At 40.9% G+C, this 27,049-nt stretch overlaps 1 protein-coding gene across 1 annotated transcript; it reads right to left on the bottom strand.

Moving 5' to 3' along the window:
- Nucleotides 1–22,964, bottom strand: golga4 (golgin A4). The gene is made up of 24 exons (XM_030748796.1): nucleotides 22,766–22,964; nucleotides 21,504–21,581; nucleotides 15,688–15,756; nucleotides 15,245–15,571; nucleotides 15,088–15,135; nucleotides 14,888–14,944; nucleotides 14,661–14,759; nucleotides 13,982–14,120; nucleotides 13,689–13,879; nucleotides 12,298–12,381; nucleotides 11,793–11,940; nucleotides 11,515–11,693; nucleotides 11,185–11,283; nucleotides 10,921–11,076; nucleotides 6,672–10,453; nucleotides 6,435–6,556; nucleotides 5,881–6,011; nucleotides 5,442–5,528; nucleotides 4,027–4,053; nucleotides 3,835–3,903; nucleotides 3,413–3,488; nucleotides 1,160–1,257; nucleotides 257–343; nucleotides 1–168 (listed from the first exon to the last, which is right to left on the bottom strand). Exons 1-24 carry the CDS (start codon nucleotides 22,841–22,843, stop codon nucleotides 154–156), a joined length of 6,246 nt encoding a protein of 2,081 aa, XP_030604656.1. The 5' UTR covers nucleotides 22,844–22,964; the 3' UTR covers nucleotides 1–153.
- Nucleotides 22,965–27,049: the final 4,085 nt, after the last annotated feature.

Here is a 27,049-nt window from a genome sequence, read left to right as displayed (position 1 = left end):
CACACACACACACACACACACACACACACACACACACACACACACACACACACATATAAAATGAATAAAATGACAAGAAATGCAAAGAGATAATGGCAGTCTTCCCCTTCAGCAGCAGTAGCAGATCCAGGAGTACTGGAATCATTCAAACACTCATCGTAGCCAAGGCTGTGGAGAGATGGATGTGAAATAAATTCAAATATTGATACAGATTTGAGCTCATTTAAATATCCTCAAGTAGTAAAAAGATGCTTACAATTGTTTTTGAGTCTTCTTTGTCCAAAACCTTTTGCGCTTGGTCTGGAGGAAACTTGAGCATGGAGGTAATCACTTTGGCCATTGTCTACGGGAAAAAAAAAAAAAGGCAGAATTTTCCTGAATGAGCCCCTGATCGTCACCTTTTTAAGACAAATTACTTTCAAGGCAGGAGTCATCTGGCACCTCTGCCTTTGACATCATCCAGTCAAATCAAGCTTGTTCTGATACAACTGAAGCCCAAGAAAAAAAAGCTCAAAAAGAATGAAAATTATCTGCATAATCAACTCCAGGCCTATCTGCCAGGGAGCATGCATTTCCCTATAAACACAGGGGCTAATCAGAAACAGGGCTCCTGTGCTGTGTAGGAAACCCAACTGCTCAGCAAACACTAAACAAGGCCAGCATGCCTTTAAATGGCAAATCTGCGTCATGCAAGATGTATGAGCTCGCGGGCAGCCTGCCGGACATCCTCCACACGGAGGAGGTCTGCCATGTTGTTATAATGGGTGTTTGTTGAGGAGCTGGGAAACTCCCGCTGACTTTAGGACCATGTCAACAGCACTGATAATTAGGGAGATCGCTGTTGATTATATCCATCAAGACTGGACACAACATGAGTTTTATATAGCTTCCTAAACGAGGAGCAGATGGAGGTCACCAGCTTTAAAAAAAAAAAAAAAAAAAAGCTACTTTTTTAATATGGCAGTTTAATTTATTCACAATATTCTAATGTGTTTATAATTACAGACATTTTTAGACAATCAAAGCTCAAGACAATCAGCCAAGATAGAGACAGAAAAATGAGAAAAAAATACTGAATTATTAACCCCCCCACACACACACACACACACACACAAAAAAAAGAATATGTATGGGGAAAAAAAAAAAAATAACCACATACTTTTGTTTCCCTTCCCATCATGTACTCAAACAGCACCTTCCTCAGGTACTCCATCTCTGTGGGCTCAGAGAAGGCATCGGAGGCACTGAGTCCAGGATCTGTAACAACAAGCAAAAACAAATCAAATCTTTCATAATGGCTAGAACTGTCAAACTTTTCTTTCTTTAAAATCTCTCTATCCCATTATTGTGACACCTGTAATTACCTTAAATGTATCAAATATGACTGCATGTCAACTACTCTACGCTGACACTTTGTTCGCATTTCTTTGGGGAAGGAAAATCCAGGCTCGAGACACAGTTAACCCAGAAAAATCATAGCTGTGAGATCTGAAGGTTAGTGTATGTAGGGTGCTTTTCCTCTAGTTTTAAAGTACAGTAATCCCTCGCTACTTCGCGGTTCGCTTTTTGCAGACTCGCTGTTTCACGGGTTTTCAATCAATATTAGTGTAAAATATTTATTGCTGTATTTTCGCTGTTTCGCAGGGTTTTGCGGTACTCGTTCTTCACATGCGTAGTACGTGTTGTACAGCAATGTATATATTTGGTGTATAAGTGTGTGGGGAAGGTTTATAAAAACTTAAAATAGTGTATAACTACTAAAATAATGTATAAGTATTAAAATAAATATAGCGTCCCTACTTCGTGGATTTTCACTTATCGCGGGTGGTCCTGGAACGTAACACCACGATAAGTGAGGGATTACTGTATAGCACTGTCTAATACTCAGGCTGGAAAATGAACACACACACACACACACACACACACACACACACACACACACACACACACACACACACACAAACAAAAAACAAAAACAATTAGGTTTGTGCAGGCAAACAAATTCAAAACCACCTTTTACACAGTTCAAATTATGCACTAAGGCTGAGTACAGGAAAGAATGGCAAGGCTCAGCACGAGCACTTTAATATCACAAGAGTTTTTAACTCTGCGCCCAAAGACATAACACAATTATCCCTTTAAAAGCTATGAATGGAAATGACTGAGTTACAACTTGGACAGGGCTGCTAACACTTTCACCGCTGAAGGAAAGACCTTTATTACGGAGCAACATCCAGTTGCTTTGTGCTTATTCAAAATAATCACTCAAACATCATCAAATGTGCCTGTGTGTGCCCAGAGTGACTGTGCGATTAGAGTACAGGAAAAGGTGATAGAGCAGTGCAAACAACTCTTTGATCTGTGGCGTGGAGTAATGGGTCACCAATAAATCCCATGGCCTTTGTCCTCCTGACCCTGTGCTGCCCCAGCTAAGACGACCTTCCCATCAACCACACAGCTACCAACAGGAGAGCAGATATCAACAGCTTTCTGATCAGTTCCCTACCTAAAAATACAACTAAAAGTGGTTTATGCAAGCTCAACTGAGTCATCAGCGAGCTTCAATATGAAAATAAAAGACATGGTAGCATAGTATATGTACTGGATATGAAGGGTTCAAGCAATCTGTGTGCTGCAGGCTCCTGTGTAGGAAACATTTGGGCCACAATCTGCAAAACCCATTAAATCCAAGCATGGCTTCTTCACCGCCCCCCTTTTGACAGCAGATTCTCTTTATTACAGCAGCAGCGATGGTCCAAGAGGACTCACTCAATCTCTCCAAATATGCTCACACAGACGAAACACAGTTGGGTCATGGTATACTTGAAGAGACTGCACTGACTTACGGTTAACCTCCAGAGGTTTCCCTCAACCTAAACCACCATGGCCATATGTACACCCTCAACCTTTAATCTAACCTTAACCAAACCTTAATTATAACCACAGCTCTTATCTTTACCAGCAAGGCTAAAATCCTGCTTCGTTGGCTGAACGGGAATCAAAAGCGCAGCTAAACCAGACCGGCACGCGCTGCTGAGGATTTGCATCTCCTGCCCGATCTCTGATTTGTGAAGCAATGTGTTAACCGTCAGATTAGGCAGATTACTGGCAGTGTCAATATATCAACTCTAAGATCTTATAGAGGAGCTTGACTCTTACTGTAAGTTTCACATGTTGGCACAAAATATAATCACATAGTATCCCTAAAATCCCTATTACAATAAAAAAAATTAAAAAAAAGGTTAGGTGACCCTCTTTTTAAAAAAAAAAAAAAAAAAAAAAAAAAAAAGGCAGCATTTGTTCCCCTTTCCCATGAGACTGGGCTGTGCTCAAGCGTTACACATGTCCTCTGCTGGGATAATCTATAAGGAAATTGGATCAAGTAGCAGAACTAAGTGATTCATGGTGTTACCTTTAAATGTGCTCCCGAGATGAGTTACAACAGTGTTTCGATGGAAACATTTAATCTTGTCCTCAAGCGAGTGAATCTAGTGTGGAGAAACAAACAAGCACGCACAGATTATTTAAAAACTCTTTAACCCAGTGGGTTAATTCTATGCATTAGAGTAATTGCTGAATAGGACATAAGCATTTTGGTGGTCATCCTCGGGGGATGGATGCTTGTGAGAACGATGATGTGTGTGAGAAAACTGTTGGAGGCGTTGCTGTGATTGTTTATGGGGTTAAACCAAATGTAAACAGATGTGCTGTGTAATTAAGTTGATGCAGCAGGAGAGCAGTAGCTGCTCTTGCTGGAGGCCACAGAATCCTGGGAATACACTGCGATGGATTTGCTGTCCTCCGAAAGAGCAAACAAGGGGGTCCGACACTCACTCTCTCGACGAACTCCTGCTCCCTCAGTCGAGCCTCACTCAGTAAAGTCGTCTTTTCAGACAGCTGAGCCTAAGGTCGAGAGGGACAGAACAAACATGACGCATGAACATTAAGCGGGGCACACTTTGTCTTGTTAGTAATTTTAACTGTATACTAGAAACAGTGAAACCAGCATATAACAAACAAGTGTACCTTTAGTTCTTCTGGGGTCATCTGTTCCTAAAAAAATGAAAAAGAGAAAGAAGACACTGTATGTTAGACCCACAATGAAAATGTTTGTGCAGTTTCTTTAATTCTTTATACCATCAAAATACATTATCTGCTTATTTTAACCTGGTAACAAAAATGTGAAAACTACAGCAACACATACAGTGTTGTCTCACACACTGAGAACAGTATTGCATTTACTCACATGACCAAGACTCAAATGTGTATTTATCCACCGCTGAAAATAGTTCCCAAAGAATAGGCAATTTAGTATTGTTTGAATAACTTTTTCTAAAACTAAAGCTCTGAGCTGCTTTAGGAAATGATGTGTATATATAATACACACATGGATGACCAGTCACAAAGACTGATGCCTCCACTAGAAATTAATATACTCTAAGTTAAGAGTCAAAGACAAAAGTCATAATGTTTTAAAAGATGGACGAACCGCATTGTTTAAATCCACTCTAGTCTGCACAGTCTAAAATGTACTTGTATTTAGTCTTCTCTCTCTGTGGAGGGACACACTGACCCACTGTGAGGCCCAAGAAAAGGCCTCCCTGAGCTGAACGCCACACAATACACCCCTAAAGTTATTACCTCACCTGGGAAAAATGCAGCAGAGAGAGCAGCATAATTCTTGTCTTTGTGTGCATGCAGACATGTGCGCAAAAGGTAGAAGAATCACTGCAGGGGTCTCATGGCACCTCAACACTTGGCTAAAATGTTTCCCCGGAGTGCTTTTGTCTTATCTGGCCGCTTTCCATCATGCACATGTTGCATGAGAGTATTGCTGCAGAATAAATCTAAGGTCTACAATCACCTCGCATGATGTTAATTGAGAACAGGGACATACACTGGCTGCTGCCTGACAATCTCCATTTTCTCCGGAGAACATTCCTGAGTGATTCAAACGATCCTCACAGCATCCGGCGTGCTTTGGAGAGAGGCCACACGACCGGAGCGAGAGACTGATCACAGAAAAGTATGTAAGAAAACTGTCCCTGAGCTCCTAGACGGATATCTTCAATTATGAAGCAACCCAAAGAAAAAAGATGAACGATAACTGCTTAGCCTGTTAACCTGGACGTGAACTGTCTAATAGGCCATTTGAAAAGGGCTTTATAGACACAAAAATGCATCTGGATTAGGCTGCCATTCAAAACTGGAAATGCTTCCCTTCAGCTCCAGCCTTTTCCCAGAAGGAAGCTGAAATACTGCGATTTCATACAGCTAGAGTGAAGTGACTTATGACTCCAACAGAATCACTACTTAAATTTAATCCAAACCCCCCCGGTCTCAAATCTACATCTGAGTAAAAACATCCAAAATACAGCCAATTGTGACAGCTATAACAGATGTTTGGCCAATGAATAACAATGCGTCGGAATTATTTGTACCTCAGAGGTGTCACGCGTTCTTGCTTGCAACTCCTCCAGTTGTTTCTGAACTTGCCACACTCTGTCTCCCATCTCCTCTTCTCGACTCTGGAAAAAAAAAAAACCCAACAAATAAATAAGAAGTAACAATGACTGAGTCATTTCCCATGCATCATCTCAGCATCACAACTCAAGTATGTTGCAAATCACTCAGTGAGGGCACTGCCTTGTTTCAGACCTCAGATTCTTTTTTGCACTTTAATTATGTTTAAAGGCAATCAGAAAGATGGTTTAATATTTGACATGACGTATAACCCCAAACATTAACAGCTGATGGGTGGTGTCTACAAAGGAGTACTCGAGCCTGCTTGTGTTAAACTATCGGAGTTAGCTGCAGCTGTGCTAATCCCCTTTCCATCACCAAACCCATTAAAAAAAAAAAGATGATTTTTCATAGTACCTGTATAACCTGTTCATATTTCTGAACAGTTTTGTGCAAATCATCCTCTTTCTGTGAAATCACCATCCTCAGCTGGCTGGCTTCTTCCCGATGGCTACTGATAAGCTCTTCTTCAACATTCTGGGCTTTTGCTGAGTCAAGGAAGAAAAAAAAAAAAGGATGAAGAAACCAGAGTAGGCGCATAAAAACACAATTTATATTCCAAAATTTTCACTCCCATCCCATTCGGAATGCGAGTTTAACACAGAGCAATAGAGAAAAACACATTTCTTCCACAAGCGATAATCCCTTGATGTTGTTCCACTCTGCGTCAAGATTTTTTAAAAAGTACATAATGTCTCAATGCAGTCATCCCATCCTACTGTTGTACAAGAATGTGAATCATATTTGCTTTTATCTTCCAGATTAAGCCAGTCATTTGTTTTAACCATGGGCAGAGTGTAGTACTGAAAGACTCCGACCACAGCAAAAGCGAACAATTTCAACCGCTTGTTTCCTCTGCTTGTAAATCTTGTCAGTTTAATTTGGTCAAGGATTATTTTCTTTTGCCTCACCAATGGCCTCCTTCACTGCTGTGTCAAGCTCCTTCTCTTTCAAAGACATCTGTGTGTTGAACTCCCTCATTATCTGCTTCATAGCAGAGTTGTGCTTCATTTCCAAATCTTCTAACTCCAGCCTATTTGAACAGAGGGCAAAGGAAATGTAATCATTAACTACTTAGATAAATCTCATTATAAATACAAGAAAATGAACAGAAGTTTTTTTTTAATTGTAACTGTGTAAGCCCTTACTTTAGCTTTTTCTCATTCTCCTCCAACAGCTCCTTCTTCATGTATTCTAGGTCATGTTCGTGCTCCTTCCTCAGTGATCGCATGTCTTTCTGTAGCCTGATGAAGTCCTTCTGGATTTTCTCTCTCTCATTCTTCACCTGGCTCAGCTTGTTCTTGAGAGACTGTAAAGAGTCATCATCATCATCCACCTCTTGCGTGGGAGAATGGTTTTCCAATTCATTTTCCAGCACACTCTTGGTTTGCTGTACGCTGCTGCATTCCACCTTCATCTCACTTTCTGATGGATTCTGGACCTCCTTAATAGTCGCCTGATGTTGGTCCTGCTGTGCATCCTTCTCATTTATTTCTCCTCGCAGGCGATTTATTTCTGCAACAAGGTCGCCATTCCGCTCCTCTGCTTCTTTTAGCTTCGCCTCAATTTCGTGTAATGCAGATTCGGCTTCTCTGAGCTGCCCTTGTTGCACTGTGTCGCTCTGAAGTGATGTCAGCTTGTCTTCATACATGACTTTCAATTCCTCGAAAGACTTTTCTTTCTCAAGCCTCTCGTTATTCAGAATCTGCTCAAGTTGTTTGGCCTGCTCTTCCTTAAGCTTGATGAGAGCATCCTCGAGTGATTTTGTTTTCTCTTCTAACATCTCGATGTGTTTTTTGCCAGACGTTTCATTACTCTTAAGTTCTTCCAAGCTAGTCTGAAGAGCTGTAATCATCTGCTCTTTTTCCTCAAGCTGCGAGGTTAGCTGTTTTTTAATTTGGCTGATTTTCTGCTCAGCTTTTTTCTTCAGCTCTGATACTTTCCGAGTGCTCTCTGCAGATAACCTCTCCTCAGTTTCCTTCAGACTCTCCTCCTTGCTCTTGATAATCTCATTTTTTAGCCTTTCAAATTCCTCCCTTTGACTTTCAAGCTTGTGTTTATACTGCTGGTTGTCTTCCTCCAGGGCATGGAGTTTTTCTGCCATCTCTTGCCCCAAAGTACCATTCTGAGTGCACTGCATCTGCATCTGCTCTACCAACTCCCGCTTTTCATTCTCCCTGATGCTGTGTTGCAGTTTGAGGTCAGAAGTGAGCTGTTCACACTCTTTAGTCTTTAACGCTAACTGCTCTTGAAGCTCACCAAGTCGACTGACGGAGCTCTCAAGCTCCAAGGTAAGCCCACTGACTTTCTGCTCCTTCTCACTCAACACTTGGTCCATCTCAGACTTGCTGATGGACTGATTGTCAATAGTTGCTGTCAGCCGTTGCAGAGCGTCATTCTTTTTGGAGATCTCTTGCTCCAGTTCTTCAAGCCTAGTCTGTAGAGACGTAATAGTGTTGTCATTCTGTGTGAATTTTATCTCAAACTCAGACAGACTGCTCCTGAGTGCATCTGCCTGCTCTAAAGCAGACTCTCTCTCCTGCTCTAATCTCTCCATTTGAGCAGTGGCCTGTTGTCTCTCCTCTTCATACTGCTGCTTCAGCTGATTTATGGCTTCCTCCTTCTCTTTTATGCTACTTGCTAGCTGATTTTTCAAGTCACTGACGATGCTTTCCAAGCTAATGATATGCAGCTCGTGTGTTTTCATAGTTTCTGATATGACTCTGTTTGCTTCGTTGAGCTCCTCAATCTTCTGTACATGTTCACAAATGGACTGAGAATGAGTATCTCCCTCATGTGTTAAGGCTTTGATATGCTCCATATGAGCGTTTACCTGAGCAGTCATCTGTTCTAATGAAATGCATAGATTTTTATTCTCCTCCGTTTGCTGCTGAAGACTCTCCTCTAAAGTGCACATTTGATCTACTTTAGTAAGGATAATGTTTTTGAGATGCCCCACTTTGTTCTGACTAGAGAGCAGTTTATCTTCCAGCTCTTTCAGCCTAGGCTCCACTCTTTGCAGGAGTTCATTAGATCCACACTCAACTTTAGACTGAAGCTCCTCACAGTAATGGCCCACTTGGTTGCTCATCTTAATCATTTGCTGCTGGAACTCTGCTTCCTTGGCTTTTAGTTGAATAGAAGTATCCTCAAATTGGCTCTGGAAGTCCGCATTTTCCTTACATCTGGCACCTTCCAGCGCTTCAAGCTGTTTTTCCGCTTCATTCAACTTATCTGACCAAGCCTTCAGCTTCTCTCTGCTCTCTTCCTCTGTTGTGTTCAGCTTGTCTTGGAGAACGTTTCTCTCATTGAGTGCCTGGTTAAGGTTCCTCTCCACTGACTCCATTTGTTCTTTTAGCAACGCCTCACCCTGAGCCAAACTTTCAAGCTTAAGTGCCGCATCATTAAGCTCTTCTTGCAGCTTCTGCACAGTGGTTTCTCGGATCACCAGGTCCTCCTTTAAACCCTTTATTTCACCCTTTACTTGCTCGTTCTCCGCTCTGCTTCTGCTCAGCTGCTGAGACAGTTCTTCCAGTTCCTGACTCTTCTCCTGTAGTATGACTGAATGTTTCTCCATTAATTCTTCCTCCTGCTGTCCTAATCGCTCCTGCCAACGATGCTCCAGCTCTTCAATCTCATGCTTATGATTGGCATGCAGTTTCTCAAGTTCCTCCTTATGGTTGGCCTGCAGCTCTGACACTGTACTGCTGAGGCCTTGGGAACTTTTCTGGGCCATCTCCACAATTTTCTCTTGAACTTGCTGTTCTTTCTGTTGCAGCTCCTCCTCCTTCTTTGCAAGCTCCTTCTTCATGTTTTCTTCAGTCTGCTGAAGCTTTTTCTTAAAATTCTCTTGCATTTCTTTGGCCTTCTGTTTGAATTTTTCCATTTTGGTTTCCTGTGATTTCAGCTTAGCTTCCATATCACTTATACTGCTTTTCAACCTTGCTTCGTGGGCAGCTTTTTCCTCATCCAGCTGTTTCTTGAGGTGTGTTTGCTCCTCCAGCTTAGTGTTCAGTTCTTTTGTAAATGACTTCTCTTTCTCTAAGAGCTCCTTCTTGGTCTCTTGTAACTGATGCTCCATTTCTTGAAGTGACTTCTCTTTTTGTTGGCATTCATTCTTTGCAGCTTCCAACAGATGCTCCAAATCTGTCAGTTCTTTCTTTGACTTATCAAGATTTTCTGATATCTTACTTAACTGTGCATTAGTTTCCTTTAACCTCCCATTTTCCTGCTGGGACTCTGATAAAGTCTGCTGCAACACCTCCATTTCTTTAATCTTGCTTTCTAAGGCCTGTGCAGTGGAATGTGACTCTTCCTGTAGTGTTTTTTCTTTAAGAATATATTGTTCAATTTCCTTCTTCTTTTCATTCAGAACAATTTTCAATGCATTAAGTTCCTCCTTCAAAGTTTTCTCTATTCCTCCAAGTGATTGGTCATGCTCACGTTTGACATTTTCAAGCTCTTTACTGTGGTTTGCCACCTGATCTTGAAACCTCTTCTCGTGTTCCTGTAGGGCTAAACTATGGACATCTTCAGCAGCCACCAGCTTCTCCTCCAGAAGCTGTTTACTCTTCAGCACCTCTGAAAGCTCAGCAGAAAGTGCCTCTAACTCTGCCTGCTTGGCATCCAGCTTCTCCAAAGTTTTCTGGTTCATCTCTTCGACGTGTACTTGGAACTGCAGCTCCTTGTCTTTCAGAAGGGTTTCCATTTCAGCCCTGTGTCTTTCCTTGAGCTCCTCAAGGGCAGCATTATGCTGCTGGGTTATGGTGCCCTTGTGCTTTTCCAGCTGCTCGCGGTGCTTTTCCTCTAATGCAGAGATTTGCTCTTTGTGTTTATTCTTCAGCTCCTCCAGCTGACTGGAAAGTTCATGGGAGAGACTCGCTTCATCTTGTGTGACTTTGTTCACAGAGCTCTCCAATTCCAGTATCCGCTGCAATCACATACATGTCGGTGGTTAGATTATTCTACTAAGCTGCTACAGTTAATCATTCACAGAATGAGACAGCTATGAAAGCACACTGACAGTTATTAAGGTATTTGTTTAACAATGAAGCTGTGACACTACCAACTTTTGAAAAGCTTCACGAATATTGAGGATTTAATGTTGAAACCTGTTCACTTCTGTGTGCGTGTGTGTGTGTGTCTGTGAGGTGTGTTCCTGCAGGACCAAATAAATACCCAAATCACATAAATGCTCTTTTGCTCTATATTTAAATGAAAATAAGTTTTGAACCTTGAAGCATTCAGCCAGTGACATTACACTACATTACAACTTCCAAGATGCAACAGACAGGTAAAAGTAAAGTTCAGCAGTGTGTCAGCTGTTGATTTTCTCAAACTGAAAGAACACCATCTAAAAGAAAAAGTTAAAATAATCCAAAAAACAAACAAACTCACTGTCCTTGCAGCTTCAAGCTCCAGCTGTATCTCCTTAACTTTATTATCAGCTTCTGTCCTTAAAGCGGTCTTCTGCAAGTCTGCATCCTCCAGCGCCAGAGCGGCCTGCTGTTCTCGCTCCTTAGCCAGCTGTGTAAACTCCTCTTTGCATTGCTCCTGAACAGAACAAGCATTTAAAAACCAAATATTAAAGGTTTTTTTCCTTCTTACTTGACACAGTGGTTATGTTGCAAAACCGAATAAAGGAAAACATTTTGCACATACCACAGCTTTGTTGATTCTATCCTTTGTCTCTTCTTCTTTAGCAGCCAAAGCTTCACTGTGGAGCTTTTCCATGTTGGCCACAGTTTCCTCTGATGATTTCTAATAACAGTTACAAAATATGAATGGCAAGTATAAATATAGTGCATCAGAGCTCACGAAAGAAAGCAACGTTACTGCTCGCCACAACAGCAGTGGAACATTTTAAACAGACTAAACAGTTAACACGTCATTTTTAAAGAAACACAACCAAAAAAGTGCCAACTCACAGGATAAAGCCAGAAATAGCAATTACTTCAATAAATAAATATTCAGCTGAAGTCCCTTCCTGACCTTCATGATGGTGACAACCTCCTGTTTGACTCGTGTGAGTTCCTGCTGCAGACTCTTCCTCTCTTCCTCACTGGCCCTTTCGATTTCTTTCACTTGCTCCTCCAGCTGAACCTGCAGCTGTTTCCGGGCCTCCTCTGCCCTCTGAGCTATACCCAGCGCCCGTTCAAGTTCTTCAAAAGCTTTGAGAGAGGAAAAAAAAAATAAAAAAGAGCAGATCCCAAACTTGTCCAGAAAAGACATCCTTTTTCTGTACATTACCTGACGTGGACAGCACGTACCTGATTTCTCAGCCTTTTCTTTCTGTTCCTGTAATTCTTCTTTCTGGGCTATAGCTTGCTGGAGCCTGGAGCGCAGCTGTGCAATCTCCTCTTCTTTCATTTCCAGCGTCTCATGCATCTGCCGTTTGGTCTCAGCAATGACCATTCCCTTAAAAAAAAAAAAAACAGACCAAAAAAATAAATAAAAAATGCACCCCATAAAAGAAAATCATCCCTTTACCTGTACACTGAGCATAGGAATTGACACTAAAGCTTATCTTGATCTGATAACCATGTCCATGTACCAAGGCTGTAAAACTCAAGCCCTGTGCTATTAATTACATTAGACTTTAAGAGCTTTCAGCATTCCTCACAGAGCTGCTATCCATCCTGCCGTGCCAGGGTCAAAGTTTAAGTTAAACAATATGAGTCTGAAGCTACTCAAAAGCTGAGTAAAAGCACACACACACGTGCACACACACAAAACTGAGAACCTTCAATCAAGATCGCAAAACTCTTCACTAACCTTGTCCTGCTCCAGCTGTTCAATGAGATTCTTGGCATCACGTAACTGAGTGATCAGCTTAGTCTTCTCTGTTGTGTGCAGGTCCTTTAAAGACAAAACATTTGACAGAATTAAAAATAAAAAAGTCACATGTCCAACTGACATAAATCCCACTTCACACTGCACCACCTGTAATTTTTTTGACTCACATCCTGTATACGCTTTGCTCCCATAGCTTCCCAATTAGATGTTTTCTGTACCACCCAGGATGCCTCACCCACAAGCCAAATAACCAGAGTGTACACAAGGCCAGCTAAACCAACAAGTCAACCCAAATTACAGCCCAATTTCACAACCGTGGCATGTAGTAGCTATGTCTCTGTGGCACCGCGTTTTAACCAGCAATTGCTAAACAGGAAATGCAAGGGTATGTTTCTCAGTTGTTTGATTCAAGTGTGCCAAAGGCATGTGTATGCATGCAGCATAATGGTTAACAGCATATTGATTTTTTTTTAAAAAAATCATTAATATATAATTTTATTGTAAATAAACAAAAATAGCCAAAACAGCATACAATACAAATGTACTGCATCACGCAACTAATAATAAATTCAGAAATCGGTGAAGTTAAGGTCTGGAATAGTTGACAGGTGGTCTGCTTTATGGGAGATTTGTCTGAAGCAGGGAAGAAACAGAGCTCAGCAGTTCCAGGATGCAGTCATGCTGTTTTAGGAGGGCTAATCGCCTGTTAACCTCTGCTTTCCCTGACAAAAGACAGGCCCCATTCCCAAACTGACTGCAGATTCATAAAAGAATTATGGCAATAAATAAAAGCAAGTCAATCAAGACACAATCACAGACAAGCTATCTATTATTTCAGTGGCTTTCTTACAAAAACCACTTATCATCTGATTCCAAACATCACAGTGGCTAAGGCCAAGCTACACGAGCCGATCATACCACTGCAGGAAAATGTTTTGAAATCAATGAAAACAGCGACTCAGTCATGTCACGCTGACATGACATGAACCCTCACTCTGGAGCTTAGCCAGAGAATTTGGATGTTCAGGACTGAGAACCACAGCGATCCGCTGTGTCACAAGATAACGAAGTTACATACTCGCTGGACCATAAAGGCTCTGGCAGACATTTTGTGGCACAGTATTAAATCCTCTAAACACACTGCTCAGTCCTTTACAGCTCACCCCCCCCACCCCCTTTAATCAAACCTCTTTATAATTACAGTTTACTGTCACATCAGTTTATAGCAAGTAGCCATCTCTGACTTGATCACTCAATTTGGGTACTTTAGCTTTTTGTTGCTGTAATTCTGTGCGTATATGATCTAAACTGCATACTTTAACTGAAAAATGTTCTAATATTATCATTGCTGCAAAACACAGGGTAACAACCTTCATCTTCTCCAGCTCCTGCAGTCTCTCCTGCAGCTGCTCCTGCAGAGTTTCATTCTCACTGCTAAGCTGGGCACTTCGCTCCTTGTGCGTACGCATGATGTCCTTGCACTTCTGCAGCAAGTTTTCTTGCCTCTTCACTCTCTTCTGCAGAGCCTCCATAAGTTTAGTTGGATCACTGTTGCCCTCTCCTGACCAGAAATTAAAATTTACTGCTTAGGAAAAAAATGCTCACACAGCATTAACTCCTTACTAGATGCAAATAAATAACTATATTTTAATATCACATTTACCCTCAGTGACTTCAGGCTCTAGTCCATGCTCCTTCAAAGGACTCTGGGTGGCAGAAGTAGCTTCAGACAGAGGAACCTCTTCTTCAGGTGGTAGCGACCCATCGGGGACCCCTTTGACCCGTTTCTTTAACAGAGCAACCTTAGAGGAAGAAAAATAAATGAGTCACAATCTCTTTGGCAACTTGAGATAAATATGTTTTCCAAGTCTGTCATTGTTCCCTGCAACTTTGCTTATGAGGAGGAAAAGTCTTGATTTTAATAAAAAAAACCTAATTCAGATCCAGATCTCTGGATCCAGGGACTCAATTTATGCATGGTGTTTTCACATTCACTTGTGCACCCAGAGCATTGTTCTGTGAGCTATTTGATTCCAAGAAACCCCGCTAGTGTTCAAGGCAAGGGAAGCATTCCTGTTGTCTGAGAATCTTCTGATTAAAAACCTCCTGTCTACACTTTTAAATAATGACACGTTCACTTCAAACACATGAACAGTTCATACAAAAACATCCCTGTAGTGATTATCATGCTTATCATGATTATCATGCAATTATAATTAAAGTAGGTTTTAAAGTCAGATTTAAGCACCACTGAGTCTTGACAGACAAGAAAAACAAGTAGTTAATCCTAAACAGCCCTCCCACCACCCACCTACCCACCATCCACACACCATTGCACTTACCTGTGTTTGGAGGACAGTGATCATCTGGTCTTTCTCCTCCAGCGCAGCGTCAAACTCATCCTGCAGGTGTTTCTTGGCCTGCTGGTCCATCTGAAGCTCCTATAAATTATTTAGTATGTTCATTTATTTGTACATTTTTTTAAAAAATTAATATAAAAACAATCAAGCAAACAAACAAACAGATTTTAATCTAGAGAGACAACAACATCCATAACATATAGTCACACCTCCCGCAGTTCCCCTATCCTGCGCAGAGCTTTATCTTGACTCTGACTGAGGATGGCCTGGGGGGGGGGGACAAAAGTGAACACTGAATCAGCTCAGATGTTATTTTTCCCCCCAAAAACTGTCAGGTGAGTAAAGTAAAAAGCATATTAAAAATATATATAAAAATAAATAAAATGACAGCAAGAACGGTAGAAAGTACCTGCGTTTTTTCTTTTTCTCGTTGTACTGTACGGTATGCAGTAACCAGCTGCATTATAAAGACACAGAAATAAGCAGTAGTTATATTTAAGTATATCTTTGCACCATACACCACACAGGTTGACAGACTAAACATTTTAATCTTCTAGCTGCCTCACCTCTGAGTACTTCCCCCTGTACTTCCCCAGGCTGCTCTCTACTCTAAGCAGTTGGTGTAACAGCTGCTCTTTGGAAAGTGACTCTGCACTTCCTGGTGGCTCCTCAGCCTCACTCTCAATATCTGATGGTGGATCGTACGCTGGGGCACCGGGGGACTCGTTTTCTCCCAAAGGCGTCAGGGATTCACGCGACGAGCTTCGGACCAGGTTCTCTTTAGATGGAGAGCGAAACAGATTTTCTGCCCGACTGGCTCCGCTACGAATCAGCGACTCCACTGAGGGCACTTTCAGCTGTAGCTTCTGGGCAAATGACTGCGGCTCCTCTCTCTGTTGTGAGCCAAAAGAAAACACATAAAAAGTGAATTTTAAACTTATTAATGATTATGCAACAGCATTATAACATCACAATGAAGATCAAAGTGGAGGCTTGGTAATAATCTTACATGAGGAGAAGCACTTCCATCCCCATTGATGCTGCCTCTGGGAGACCTTGCAGGTCCTTTAGAGGCACTCTGCAGACCCAAAAAAAAAAAAAAGACATTATGAGGACAAGAGTAGCTGTAACAGTGAACTCGTCCTGGGCCAGTTAGTCATCCACACCCAGCATGGCTCTCCCTGATTACTCTGGAGGGAGCAATATTAGTATTGCTGGGAGCAATGCAGGGGCAATGGGTACCCTCATGCAACTTGGAAAAAAACAGAGGGGTTAAATACATAAAAGAAGGCATCTCTACTGTACAATAAACAAAAAGGGGTTAAGACAAAACTCTACAGAACAGCCATGAGGTCAGAACAAACAGTTAAATGTCAAGTAGGAGCGCTGCATTTGAATTAAAGATGCTTGGCAGTGCTGTGTGCAGCCGTATTACAAGAGGACAACACCGCAACTGAAGTAAGTGAACATTTAGCAGCTTAGTTGGTTTAGTTGACTTGTTAGAAGCAGGATCAAAGTGAGCAACACTTCTCCTCCCTTGCCCAGCTCCGAGCTACTCCTTTCTGTGGATTACTTGGTTCCTGTTCATTTGCACAGCTAATCATGCAATCACTTGAGTTCAACTAAATCTGTGAGGAGTCTCGTGATTATGATCGACCCCAATGACCACTCTTTTGACCACTAGAAGTAACAATGGAGCAGTGTTTTGTTTTTGTTTTGCTTTTTTAAAAAATGGGTTCTATTTGGTTCTTGCACACCTGCATGAGGAAGAACAAGCATCTGGGTATAAAGCAAAGAGCCAGCAAAAGTAGCAAAGAAAAGAATGTCAGCATGTAAACAGATGCAAACACCGCAGGCCTCAATCTTCTAAGACAAATGACCTTTGCTAATGTTTAATTTTCAGACTGCAAGGACACAAAATGTGTCTGGGTGAGTAACAGTAAACACTAACTCTTGTTTGTTTACAAGAAAACTTTACTAGGTGCCTTTATGTTTTGTCCTCTCCTTTCTCTTCTATTTTCCCCTCATCCCCAGATGCCCCCCCCCCCTCCCCCGTGAATGCCTCTGACAGAGTTTAAAAGGGAGTTTTTCCTTCCCACTGTCACCAAGTGCTTGCTCATAGAGGTTTTCTCTCTAACACTGTGGGGTTCTCACGATACAATATAAAGCATCTTGAGGCAACTGCTGTTGTGAATTTGTGCTATATCAATAAAATTAAACTGAACAGAAGGTAAAGGTGCCCTGAAATATTTATTTCATTGACTTTCACTGTTTTACCATCATGTTATTTTGCCTGTCTGTTTTCGGTCATGTTAAAAATTAGACAATGACTCAGGGATAATTTCTGCTTAATGGTACACCAAACATAAACCTAGAAAACCAAGGCACTTGAGTGCCTCCATTTTTAGGACCACAAGATCGAACAATGCTCACCAAAATTCTCACAGGGACAAATAAACCAAATTCAAAACAGCTCACAGTCCACAAAACCACGTAACTCAGAAGAGTTACTATCACTAACTCGCCAAAGTACCAGCAGGAAAAAAGAAAAATAAAGATTATTTGAAAGAAGCTTCCAGTCAACAGACAAACATCGCTAGCAGAACAAGTAATATAACAAGTATTTAAAAAAAACAAAATTAATGAAATGGTTTAATGGAATTTATATAATGGGATTCAGAAATCAAGATTATGTGCAGATCAGGTTTGCTGACTGAAATGGACACCTGAATCTGTGGCTATAGCACATCAAAACTCTTAGGACTATATACCAAGAATCCAATGATCTTTATAGGCCATGACTTTTAAATAGGTTACATAAATAAAAGAGGAAAAGATCAAAGGCTAAACTGCTGCTTATAGTGCAGCTTAATCAATGAAGTTTAGTATAGATGTAATGAAGGCTATACATCACAAGCAAAATGTGGCAAGAAGTGGATCAGACAGATCAACCAAACAAATCATTTTTAAAAGGTTTAAACACTGTTAATAAATTCAAAATATGCTGCTAAGAAAAAAATGTAAAGGAACACTTTTTAATCAGAGTATAACATCAAGTCAATTAAACTTCTGGGATATTGATCTGATCAGTTAAGTAGCAGCTGCTTTGGTGTTAATGAAATTAACAGCAGGTGCACTAGAGGGGCAACAATGAGACCACCTCAAAAACAGGAATAGTTTCACAGGTGGAGACCAATGCCATTTTTTCCCTCCTCATCTTTTCTGACTGTTTTTTCACTAGTTTTGCATTTGGCTAGGGTCACTGTCACTACTGGTAGCATGAAGTGATACCTGGACCCTACAGAGGTTGCACAGGTAGTCCAACTTCTCCAGGGTGGCAAATCAATATGTGCCTTTGTCAGAAAGTTTGTCTTGTCTCCCAGCAAAGTCTCAATAGCATGGAGGAAATTCCAGGAGACAGAGTTACTCTATTGGAGCTGGGACCCACTGTCACACCCTACACAAGTGCAATGGGTCCTGGGTTCCTCTTGGTGCAGGATAGTGTCCGACCTCATATGGCGAGATTATGCAGGCTGGAGGCCTGGAGAATGAAGGAATATCATTGACTGGCCCCCACCCTTGCCTGAGTTAAAATCTAATAGAACATCTCTGGGACATTATGCTTTGGTCCATCCAATGCCACCAGGTTGCACCTCAGACTGTCCAGGAGCTCAGTGATGCCCTGGTCCAGATCTGGGAGGAAATCCACTAGGACAACATCCGTCATCTCAGTAGGAGCTGTTCAGACATTGTCAGGCATGCATAAAAGCACGTGGGGGGCCTACAAGTTACTGAGTACTATTTTGAGTTGCTGCAATGAAATTTCAACAAACTGGACCAGCCTATCACATCATTTTTCACTTTGATTTTCAGGGTAACTTTGAAATCTGTAGGTTGATCTTTTTTTTTTCCCCATCAAACAATGTGGCATCCTTTCATCCCTAACATAGTAGCCAGTCCATATCAGTATTGACATCCAGCATGATTTTTTTCCCCCATTCAGATCTGATGCTTTCAAAGTGTTTCTTTACTTTTTTGGAGCAATGTATTTATGGTAACAGCTGCACTTAGACAACAAACATAGCCTGACAGTCTGCTGACATATACCCAATTACATCTCAGTCTCCTGGTTTTTATATTCATTAAATAGTTGTTAACATTTGCTTATTTTTTGTTTCATTGTCAGATAACTACCACACACACACAAAAAACCCCTACATATTAACCAGCAGTCATTCTGAAGCAGCTGTGCTGCAGCGATAAAGTTCTTATTTTATAATCACACGATCGTCTCACAATAGCCACATAAATCCAGGTTAATGACAGCAGCTGTGCTGCGTGTTGGTCTATGTTGGTATTTAAAATGAATACGTAGAGTTAGAGACAATTAAACAGTGTCTTCTCAACTTTACTGCCACGTGACCCTCACACTGAGCTGATACTGCTCTTTCTGCTGAAGCTCCATTTACCTGGTACACTGTAGTTACAAAGCAGACTTACACATCCTGGAGGATCTTTTGATGAGCTGTGTGTACAAATGTATTCATTTTAATAAGAACAGACTAACACTTATATACCCACTTTACCTGTATGTACTTACTAATGGTGCTTAGTAAATACTGACAATGTCAATCACAGGATGCCAAAAAATAACAACTTTTATAATAGTAATTAATAAACAGCCGAATGTTTGATAAAATACCAACATTTGTTTGTCACATGAAATATATCTTAGAAAAACAAACGTCTGTTTAGCAAAGGTGCTCTGGGGTGTTTGTTTACTTGGAAGAGTTGCACAGAATTTTCAATTTTCATCAGTTTCATTTCATTATTAAAAACCTGACTCGCAAAGAAAAATGTCAACTCTCCAAATAAACACGCTTGTGGGGAGAAGGGACAAAGGCCACCAGGCAACATAACAGGATTTAAAGGTCTATAAGGGTCTACAAGGGTCACAAAGGCAAGCAGCTAAGATCACCTAAAGACAAAGGGGCATTGGTCATTTCTTTGACAGATCATAAACTGAAATAAGGGACAATAAACAAACATAAGTCAGAAAACACAGAAGGTTCTATCCTACAGTGTAAATCACAACCCAGTAGATGCAAAATTAACCTACATATGAGATGCCTTCTTGTTACTAAATCCAAAGCAAACAGGAGACGGAGAGCAGGGAACAAGCTGTCCCTACTTGGGCCACAGTCCTCTACCAATTCCCCAAAGGCGTAGAGGACGGGAGGAAGGAACGGGGCAAGAGGAGGAGGAGAAAGATGAAAGAGGCAGGAAGTGAGGACAAACTCACCACACTGGCTACCTGGGCCGTTTGGGGTCGTTTTGAATGGTCCAGAGCAAAGATAGTATACTCAGAGAGAAAAGCGGGCTCTGCTATCATCCCGGCCAGCACCTGACTCCGTCAGTGCAGTAATGGGACGAAAGGTGAGGAAAGGAGAGGAACACAGAGAGCAATGAGAAAAAACAACACCGTGAGTGTGAAATAACGCTGAAGGGAGTGGCTAACCAGCCTGATGACAGGAAGCTGGCCAAGAGAGAGAGAGAGGGAGAGAGAGAGGGAGAGAAAGACTGAGATGGATGGAAAAGAGAAAGTAGAGAGGGAAACAGAGGGAGAGACACTACATGAACTGGAAGAAAAATCAATAAACTGAAAAGTCAAATCCTCAATAAACATTAATGTTATGAGTAACAGTTTGCCATCTCTACATGTAATCTTCATGATTTTAATCAGAGGCCTTCAGCAATGAAATAAATGCTTTCAGAGATGTCAAAGTGTTAAAGATTTGTGAGGTGAAGAAAAGATGCTGCGATGCGACATGAAGCTTCTACGCTGAGGCCCCAGGAGCCACATTACAACAACACATCTGCGATTCCAAAAGGAGAAGTGGGGAGCGTAGTGGATAGAAACCTGATCAAAAGGGACGCTGCCACTATTCCAGTGTGCATTCTGCAGTGTTGAAATGCAGGAAAGAGTGATTAAGACACTTTTTAATCTGACGAACAACCAAGACTGTCATCCATATCTAATCTCAACAGATGTAATAACAATATGTTGCATCATCAGTTGTACAAGTCACTGTCAGTACCCCTTAGTCTGTCTACCTCTTTCTAATGAAGCAAAGTCTTGCATTGAATTTACTTGCCAATATCTACTAAGGCAATATATGGCAACCAGTCACAGGAGACACAAAACACACATCAATTATTTATACATAGTCTTCTCTACACCATTAAAACACCCTTCCAATTGTCTCTAAGTAAGAAGCTGCTGCTTGGGTGAGCAGCTTCTGTGGAATAATGTTTCACTCTAATAATAATAATATTAATAACAACATGACTTCAGACACTTAAACTACAATATCTATGGAATCCAAGTGCTGACTGCTCTGCAACATTAACGACCACAGTGTAACCCTGGCTCATATGCTCTCATTAAATTATAAAGACCCTCCGGTGTTGGCTACAATTTCAATATGCACTGCAATATGCTTAGGAGTTCAGGGTTCAATAGTTCTAGATTATTCAATTATTTTAACTAATCTGACCAGATGTTTGCTAGTGAAAACTAGCTGACCCTTAAAACCGACAGCGCGACTTGGTTACTTATTCACTTTTACTTGGCAGAGCAATTAAAAAGGCACTCATAGGCTATAAAGGGAGCATTGCACATAAAAAAAAATAAAATACATGCCAAATTTTTAGAAACATTCATTAGAATATAAGCTGGGGAGAGACTAGGACATCTCTGCAGGATGTGGTCTGAACACAAATATACATATAAAGATGTGAATCACAGGCTGACATCATGCTCACCTCTCTGTCACTGGGAGAAGGTGTACCATCATGATGAAATGGGGGGGTTTGGCTGGTACGCCGTTCTCCACTGCCCATCTGTTAAAATAAATAAATAAATGAATGAATAAAGACAACCATAACTATGCTCCTATTTTTGAATTGCTTGGTAATAACTTGAACTACTTTAATACTGATTGCGTAAGTTGTCTTGTCACTGGATTCCACCTTTTGCATGCCTTCAACTCTGAGCCAAAATCAGCCTAGGATTGTGGTTTTACAGCAAGGGACTTTCGATTGTTGCCTTATCTTCAAAAGGTTTGCTATATAAAAATGTGCTGATGGATCCACATATTTTAATTTGGGGGAGCTTTTATACAGCCCTCCCATTTACCTGGGTCTGCACAAGCTTGTGACCCCCTGAGACTGGGTTTGAGTTTCCTCTCAGAACTGAACCACATTTGTTTGCGTGTAAAGCAAACAGAGAAACACACGGAAACATTGATGAAAGGACACACCACAAGGAAGTATGAACTGAACAAGGATGGACTGTTCCATACATCCTGAGTGACAGACACATACCTTCACTCCAGATATTTAGGCGAGCCTAAAGAAACTTCCAAACAATATATTTTTCTCTTTGAACAGAAGAGGAAAATAAACATTTCCAGCTTCATCTGTTGGTTTGTATTATAAAGCAATACCAAACAACCAAACGGCTGCAGTGACACATAAGGACAGCCTAGCCCTGAGCAGAATGGATATGACGAGTTTTCTATCAGTTTTCCAACGATAAACTTCCATTTAGAAGTCTGAATGCTACTTTCTCTATTATTTTTTTAATAAAGGAGTCTGGTATTAGTAGGATTTGCAAGGGTCAAATATAGCTTCCAGCTGACATCCACTTGCAGCCAATGAAAGAGGGATTAACACAGACACGCCCATATTGTCACTGACGAGTATAAGAATGCGGGCTAGCACTTTGGCTACAAAGAAGTTGATGACTGACTGTATAATGTGAGGATTTTTTTTTTCTTCTAGCCCGACAACGAGATTTACCAGTTCCAGTTTTTGCAGCCGCTACCAGCTAAGTTAGCTAACCTAATTCAATGACTTAGCACGGAGCTGTTTGCAAGACAGTAAAGGAACAGACTGGCAAATCAATTTAACGCAAGCTGACAGCTTGTTAAGTTACCTTGATGACATATTACTAGACAACCTTCAAACCATGAACTGTTTAAAGTATAAACAGCTAGTTAGCTTCGGGCATCACAACAACCAACCTGGGCCTGCTGAGGTGACTGCGCATTCCTCTGCGGTGACTGCTCCTCGTTTATTTTCTGCTTGAGCTTTTTAAACATCTTGCCACGCCGATATACGAAACAACCAATGACCAGATGTCTACTATCGGGCGGAGGTGTTTTTTGTTTTTACTTAGCCTAACATCCAGTCCTCAGGAGCAGACTTCCTTGTTCGCCTCTGAGTTTCTGCAGGTGATAGGCTTCTCTGCGCATGTGCGGCCAACGTGGAGGAAATCTGAAACGTCAGAGTTAAAGGGCCAGTCTTGGCTGAGTTAGCTACAGCGCCCCCCTTAGATGGCAGCATGTTTGGGATATAATACGGCCTGTTTGTGAACACTACTGAAATATGAAGTAAATATAATACATGTAATACAAGCACATAGAAACCCCCCCCCCCCTCAAAAAACACAAGGATTACTGGCAAAGAGGGAAAAAACAAAGTATTTCTATTTTAAAAAATTAGTCTGAAGCATCATCTTCTAATTAAACCCAGTCCTGCAAGGTCAAAAGGAATATTAACTTTAAAGTCTGATCAGTATTTTATGATACTCATATATTTAAAAAACAATCATTCAGAATCACTGAACTTCCATTTGTGGGTGTGGCATTTAGCGCCAATGAACACTGCCTTAAAACACTGAAGGAAAAACTCCAGTGCATGAATTGCTCAATCAAAGCCCCATGTGCTTTGATCGAGCGCAGATTTTACTTCCTGACACAACTCTTACATTTATACAGGCCTGGCGCTGACACCAGGAGCACACTAGCTCGACATGCTGGGTTTTTGTTTCCGCCCTGAATGAAACTAGAAATCTTTCACATGTAACGCAAATGTGTTAACCAACGCACCACAGAGCCACTCAAGTATGAACTTGAGAATGCTTTATCCAAGTATCTCTGTGTGAGGAAAACAGATCCTAATCAGTTTATTCGGTCTGCTGGTGCCACCCAGCAGACCACAGTTAATGATACAGTTAATGACATGCTGCACTGCATGCCATTAACTTTTTGTCTCTCTGATAGTTTGTGTTGGTCATGTTTGTTGTTTGTGCTGTGCTTTTTTTCTCTCTTCTTTTTTCCCTCATGCTCCAAACAGAGGGGAAGATTGCTACACCTCCCTGGGAGGCTAGTTCATAAAGAGGGAGTTCGTCCTCCCCACTGTTGCCAAGTGCTCGGTCACAGTGGATTGTCTGATTGTTGGGCCTCTCTCTCTAATATTGTAGAGTCTTCACCACACAAGGAATGGATTTGTGAACCAGTGCTTTATAGATAAAATTGAACTGAATTAAAATGCAATTATTACCTTTTTATTTACACATCAGTATTATGTGTCTATTTTCCATTATGAGGGGGAAAAACTATACACACACGCATACATATACATGAAGACTTTTAAATACTGTCACATGTAACAGTGCTACATGCACTTTTACCTGTGCAGCAGTGTATGCAAATTAATATGCTAAAAATGGTCCTTCCACACGTGTCCTCACATTTCCTAACTTTGCTCTTACCATCTAAAAACCTGTAACATGTTAAAAGGTGCAGATGAACACAAAATCACAGTTTGGACTGAAGGGGGCACTCTTTAGTATGTTTTCATGTGATTTTCCTTCAGGCCTGTTGAAAGCACAACTAACAAGCTTTACATAAGGATTCATCCTGTATGTGCTATCAGGTTTTCCGGCTGGTAGTATTTTGTCTTTGCTAGGAGACGTTTAATTACTTTCTCTTTAATCTCTGGCAGCATACCTAAAACTGAATGTCACAGCAGGGAAAACTGAAGCGTTACATGCTGTTGCCAACATAGCAGTTTCTTGGGTTGTAATTAATGTCTTTGTGCTGCAGCACCTGAACCAGAGCCAATTTTATCAGTGCAGTGGTGCTGGACTGTACAATTGCAAGCAGATGACCTCTAATGCAGCAGATCTTTTGTTCTTATGTCAGTGTGGCGGCTGCACTGAGCTGAAAGGAGATTTCTATAGCAGTGTTTTCAAAGTTGATTGCTTTCAATAACATATACAAACATGAAACCCACAAAACAGTATAAGACAAAATAAGTGTTTTATATTTGTAAAATTTAACGCGTTTATTCTAGACCAGCCCATTCTGAGACCATCATGCTTTACAATTAATAGCCTACAGGTTAGAATCTGTCTTCCCAGTAGCAACAAAGAGACACAGAGTAAATCACACAAACAGATGAACAACTGCGCAAATGTATTATTTATATGTTGATCACTGGTGAAATTACTGCAGCTTTGGGTTTGTATTAATCTTAAAACTATGGCTGTCAAAAAAAAAAAAAAAAAAGGACACTGTGTTTGTTCTTAATCTGAGTCATGATGTCTTTGGTAATGTGAACTGTAACAGACAGAGAACCTGTTAGAAAAAAATTCCACTGTAGGCATGAGTCATGGTTTAAATATGTGGCATTTTCCCTCTGTTGGGATCCAGCCATGAGCAAATACCTGAAAAAAAGCATTTCTGAGCCAGACTTTGCTGTCTGGTGGAGAAAAAAATGGAATTTGTGTTGTTTTAGATCCAAAAGACTTCAAAATTATTTGCATTTTTTCCGCATTCTTACTCTAATGTTTACGACTCAGTGGGGCTTTGGCTCTACGATGGGTGGCTAGAACAGAGAACAGAGGATGAACGGTGGGTGGCTAACGCAGAGATGCAGCTCCTCTGTACTGTGTGGTGGTTAATACCTTACCCTGAGGCATGCAGCAGAGAGCATGTGAACTCAAAACAAGAAGACTGGCTGTTGAAGTGTAGGGCAACAGTGTAACATTTAACTGAAAACTGTGTCAAAACTTGGCTTTTTTTTGGGTGATTTAACAAACAATTTTGTCTCCTTTGACCTCGAAGAGCTGTTTAAAATCAATCCATCTTGGATGTTAAGGGAAGAAATGTCTTCTTGGTGGGCTCAGATGAACTGACATGTAACACGCTCTTCTTAGATAAATCTTCCAAATCAATTAAAACCATTTCTCTCTTAAAATATGAGGAGATATTAAAATTGAAATGGCTATAGACACATTTTATAGGAAGAGGAGGAATGCGAGAACTGTAGGAGAGTAAGGCATACCTCAGATTCACTGCTGATGACACAGTGGCCTTAAAGAAAAGGTTTATGAGGAATACTAAAAATCCCTTATGGAGTTATGACACCCCATAAAAAGTGTAAGCTTCAGGTGGTGAACAGTGAGAATCACTGTGACTTTACAGAAATACTGAGCACTTAAAAACCTTTAAGAGGAACATTATGAGCTTTAGAACTCTAATGTAAACTTCCAGAGTTGCTAGAGGCGCAGTTATAGCATGGGAATATATTTTCTTATGGCATAAATTTTAAATTTTTTAGCAGCTGGGACGTTTTAACAATGCAGGAGTCTGTAAAAAGTTAAAATGTGCTCAAATGTAAATATATATGGGCCCATACTTTCCTCATGGAGCAGCTTCTGGAACGTGCACATACTTGTTTCTCTGGAGGGATCCATGCTGATTAAGAATTGATAGAGTTTGTCCCTGATTCTTGTCACAGCTCTTTCTCACCTCCTTCCTCTCCCAAAAAACATTTTCACAAGGCACACCAGATCCCAGCTATGCAGTGTTTTTTCAGCCAGAGGAATGGGCCTGCTGTGGTAGCCACTCATTCTGATTCCACTCTGATATTCTCCTCATTGTTTCTCTTTAAATAAAAATCTTCAAGTAGAAAAATATAGTAAACCACTGCTTTATTGTGCAAGGGGTAAAAAGCAGGCAGTGGGGGGCTTAAAATACATTAAATCCCCACCAGAATCTAAACTATTACCATAGTTGTTTTTTACACTACCAATATCAAGTGACTTGTTTCTCAAAGTTTGAGTGTAATAGACCCCCTTCTTGTCAACATGCACTTTAAAAATGTTGTTTGATAATCCATGTGCAGATTAATTTAAGAAAGGGGGGGGGGGGGGCAGTAAATGGCAGAAACAACCTACCTGCCGACACAATTTATTTATTTATTTTTTTTTAACATGATGTGTGAGTATGAGTGGAAGCTCTTAAATACATAGACTGGTCCACGTGAACACATCATCAGTGATGTAACCTGGGGTTCTTGGATGTTTTGGGTCTTTCAACATCAGATACCCTCACTCAGGTGACCCCACCACAGTTGATCAGGCTACAGTGTGTGTTCAGGTGGCATTCGATTGTCCCCATGGACAATCGAATTATAGTTTTATTGTAAAACTGACCAACTCTTGCCCCTTCTCCATC

Source organism: Archocentrus centrarchus, chromosome 15, assembly GCF_007364275.1.
Source record: "Archocentrus centrarchus isolate MPI-CPG fArcCen1 chromosome 15, fArcCen1, whole genome shotgun sequence".
Classification (NCBI taxonomy): domain Eukaryota; kingdom Metazoa; phylum Chordata; class Actinopteri; order Cichliformes; family Cichlidae; genus Archocentrus; species Archocentrus centrarchus.
This window is presented reverse-complemented; position numbering and strand designations above follow the sequence as displayed.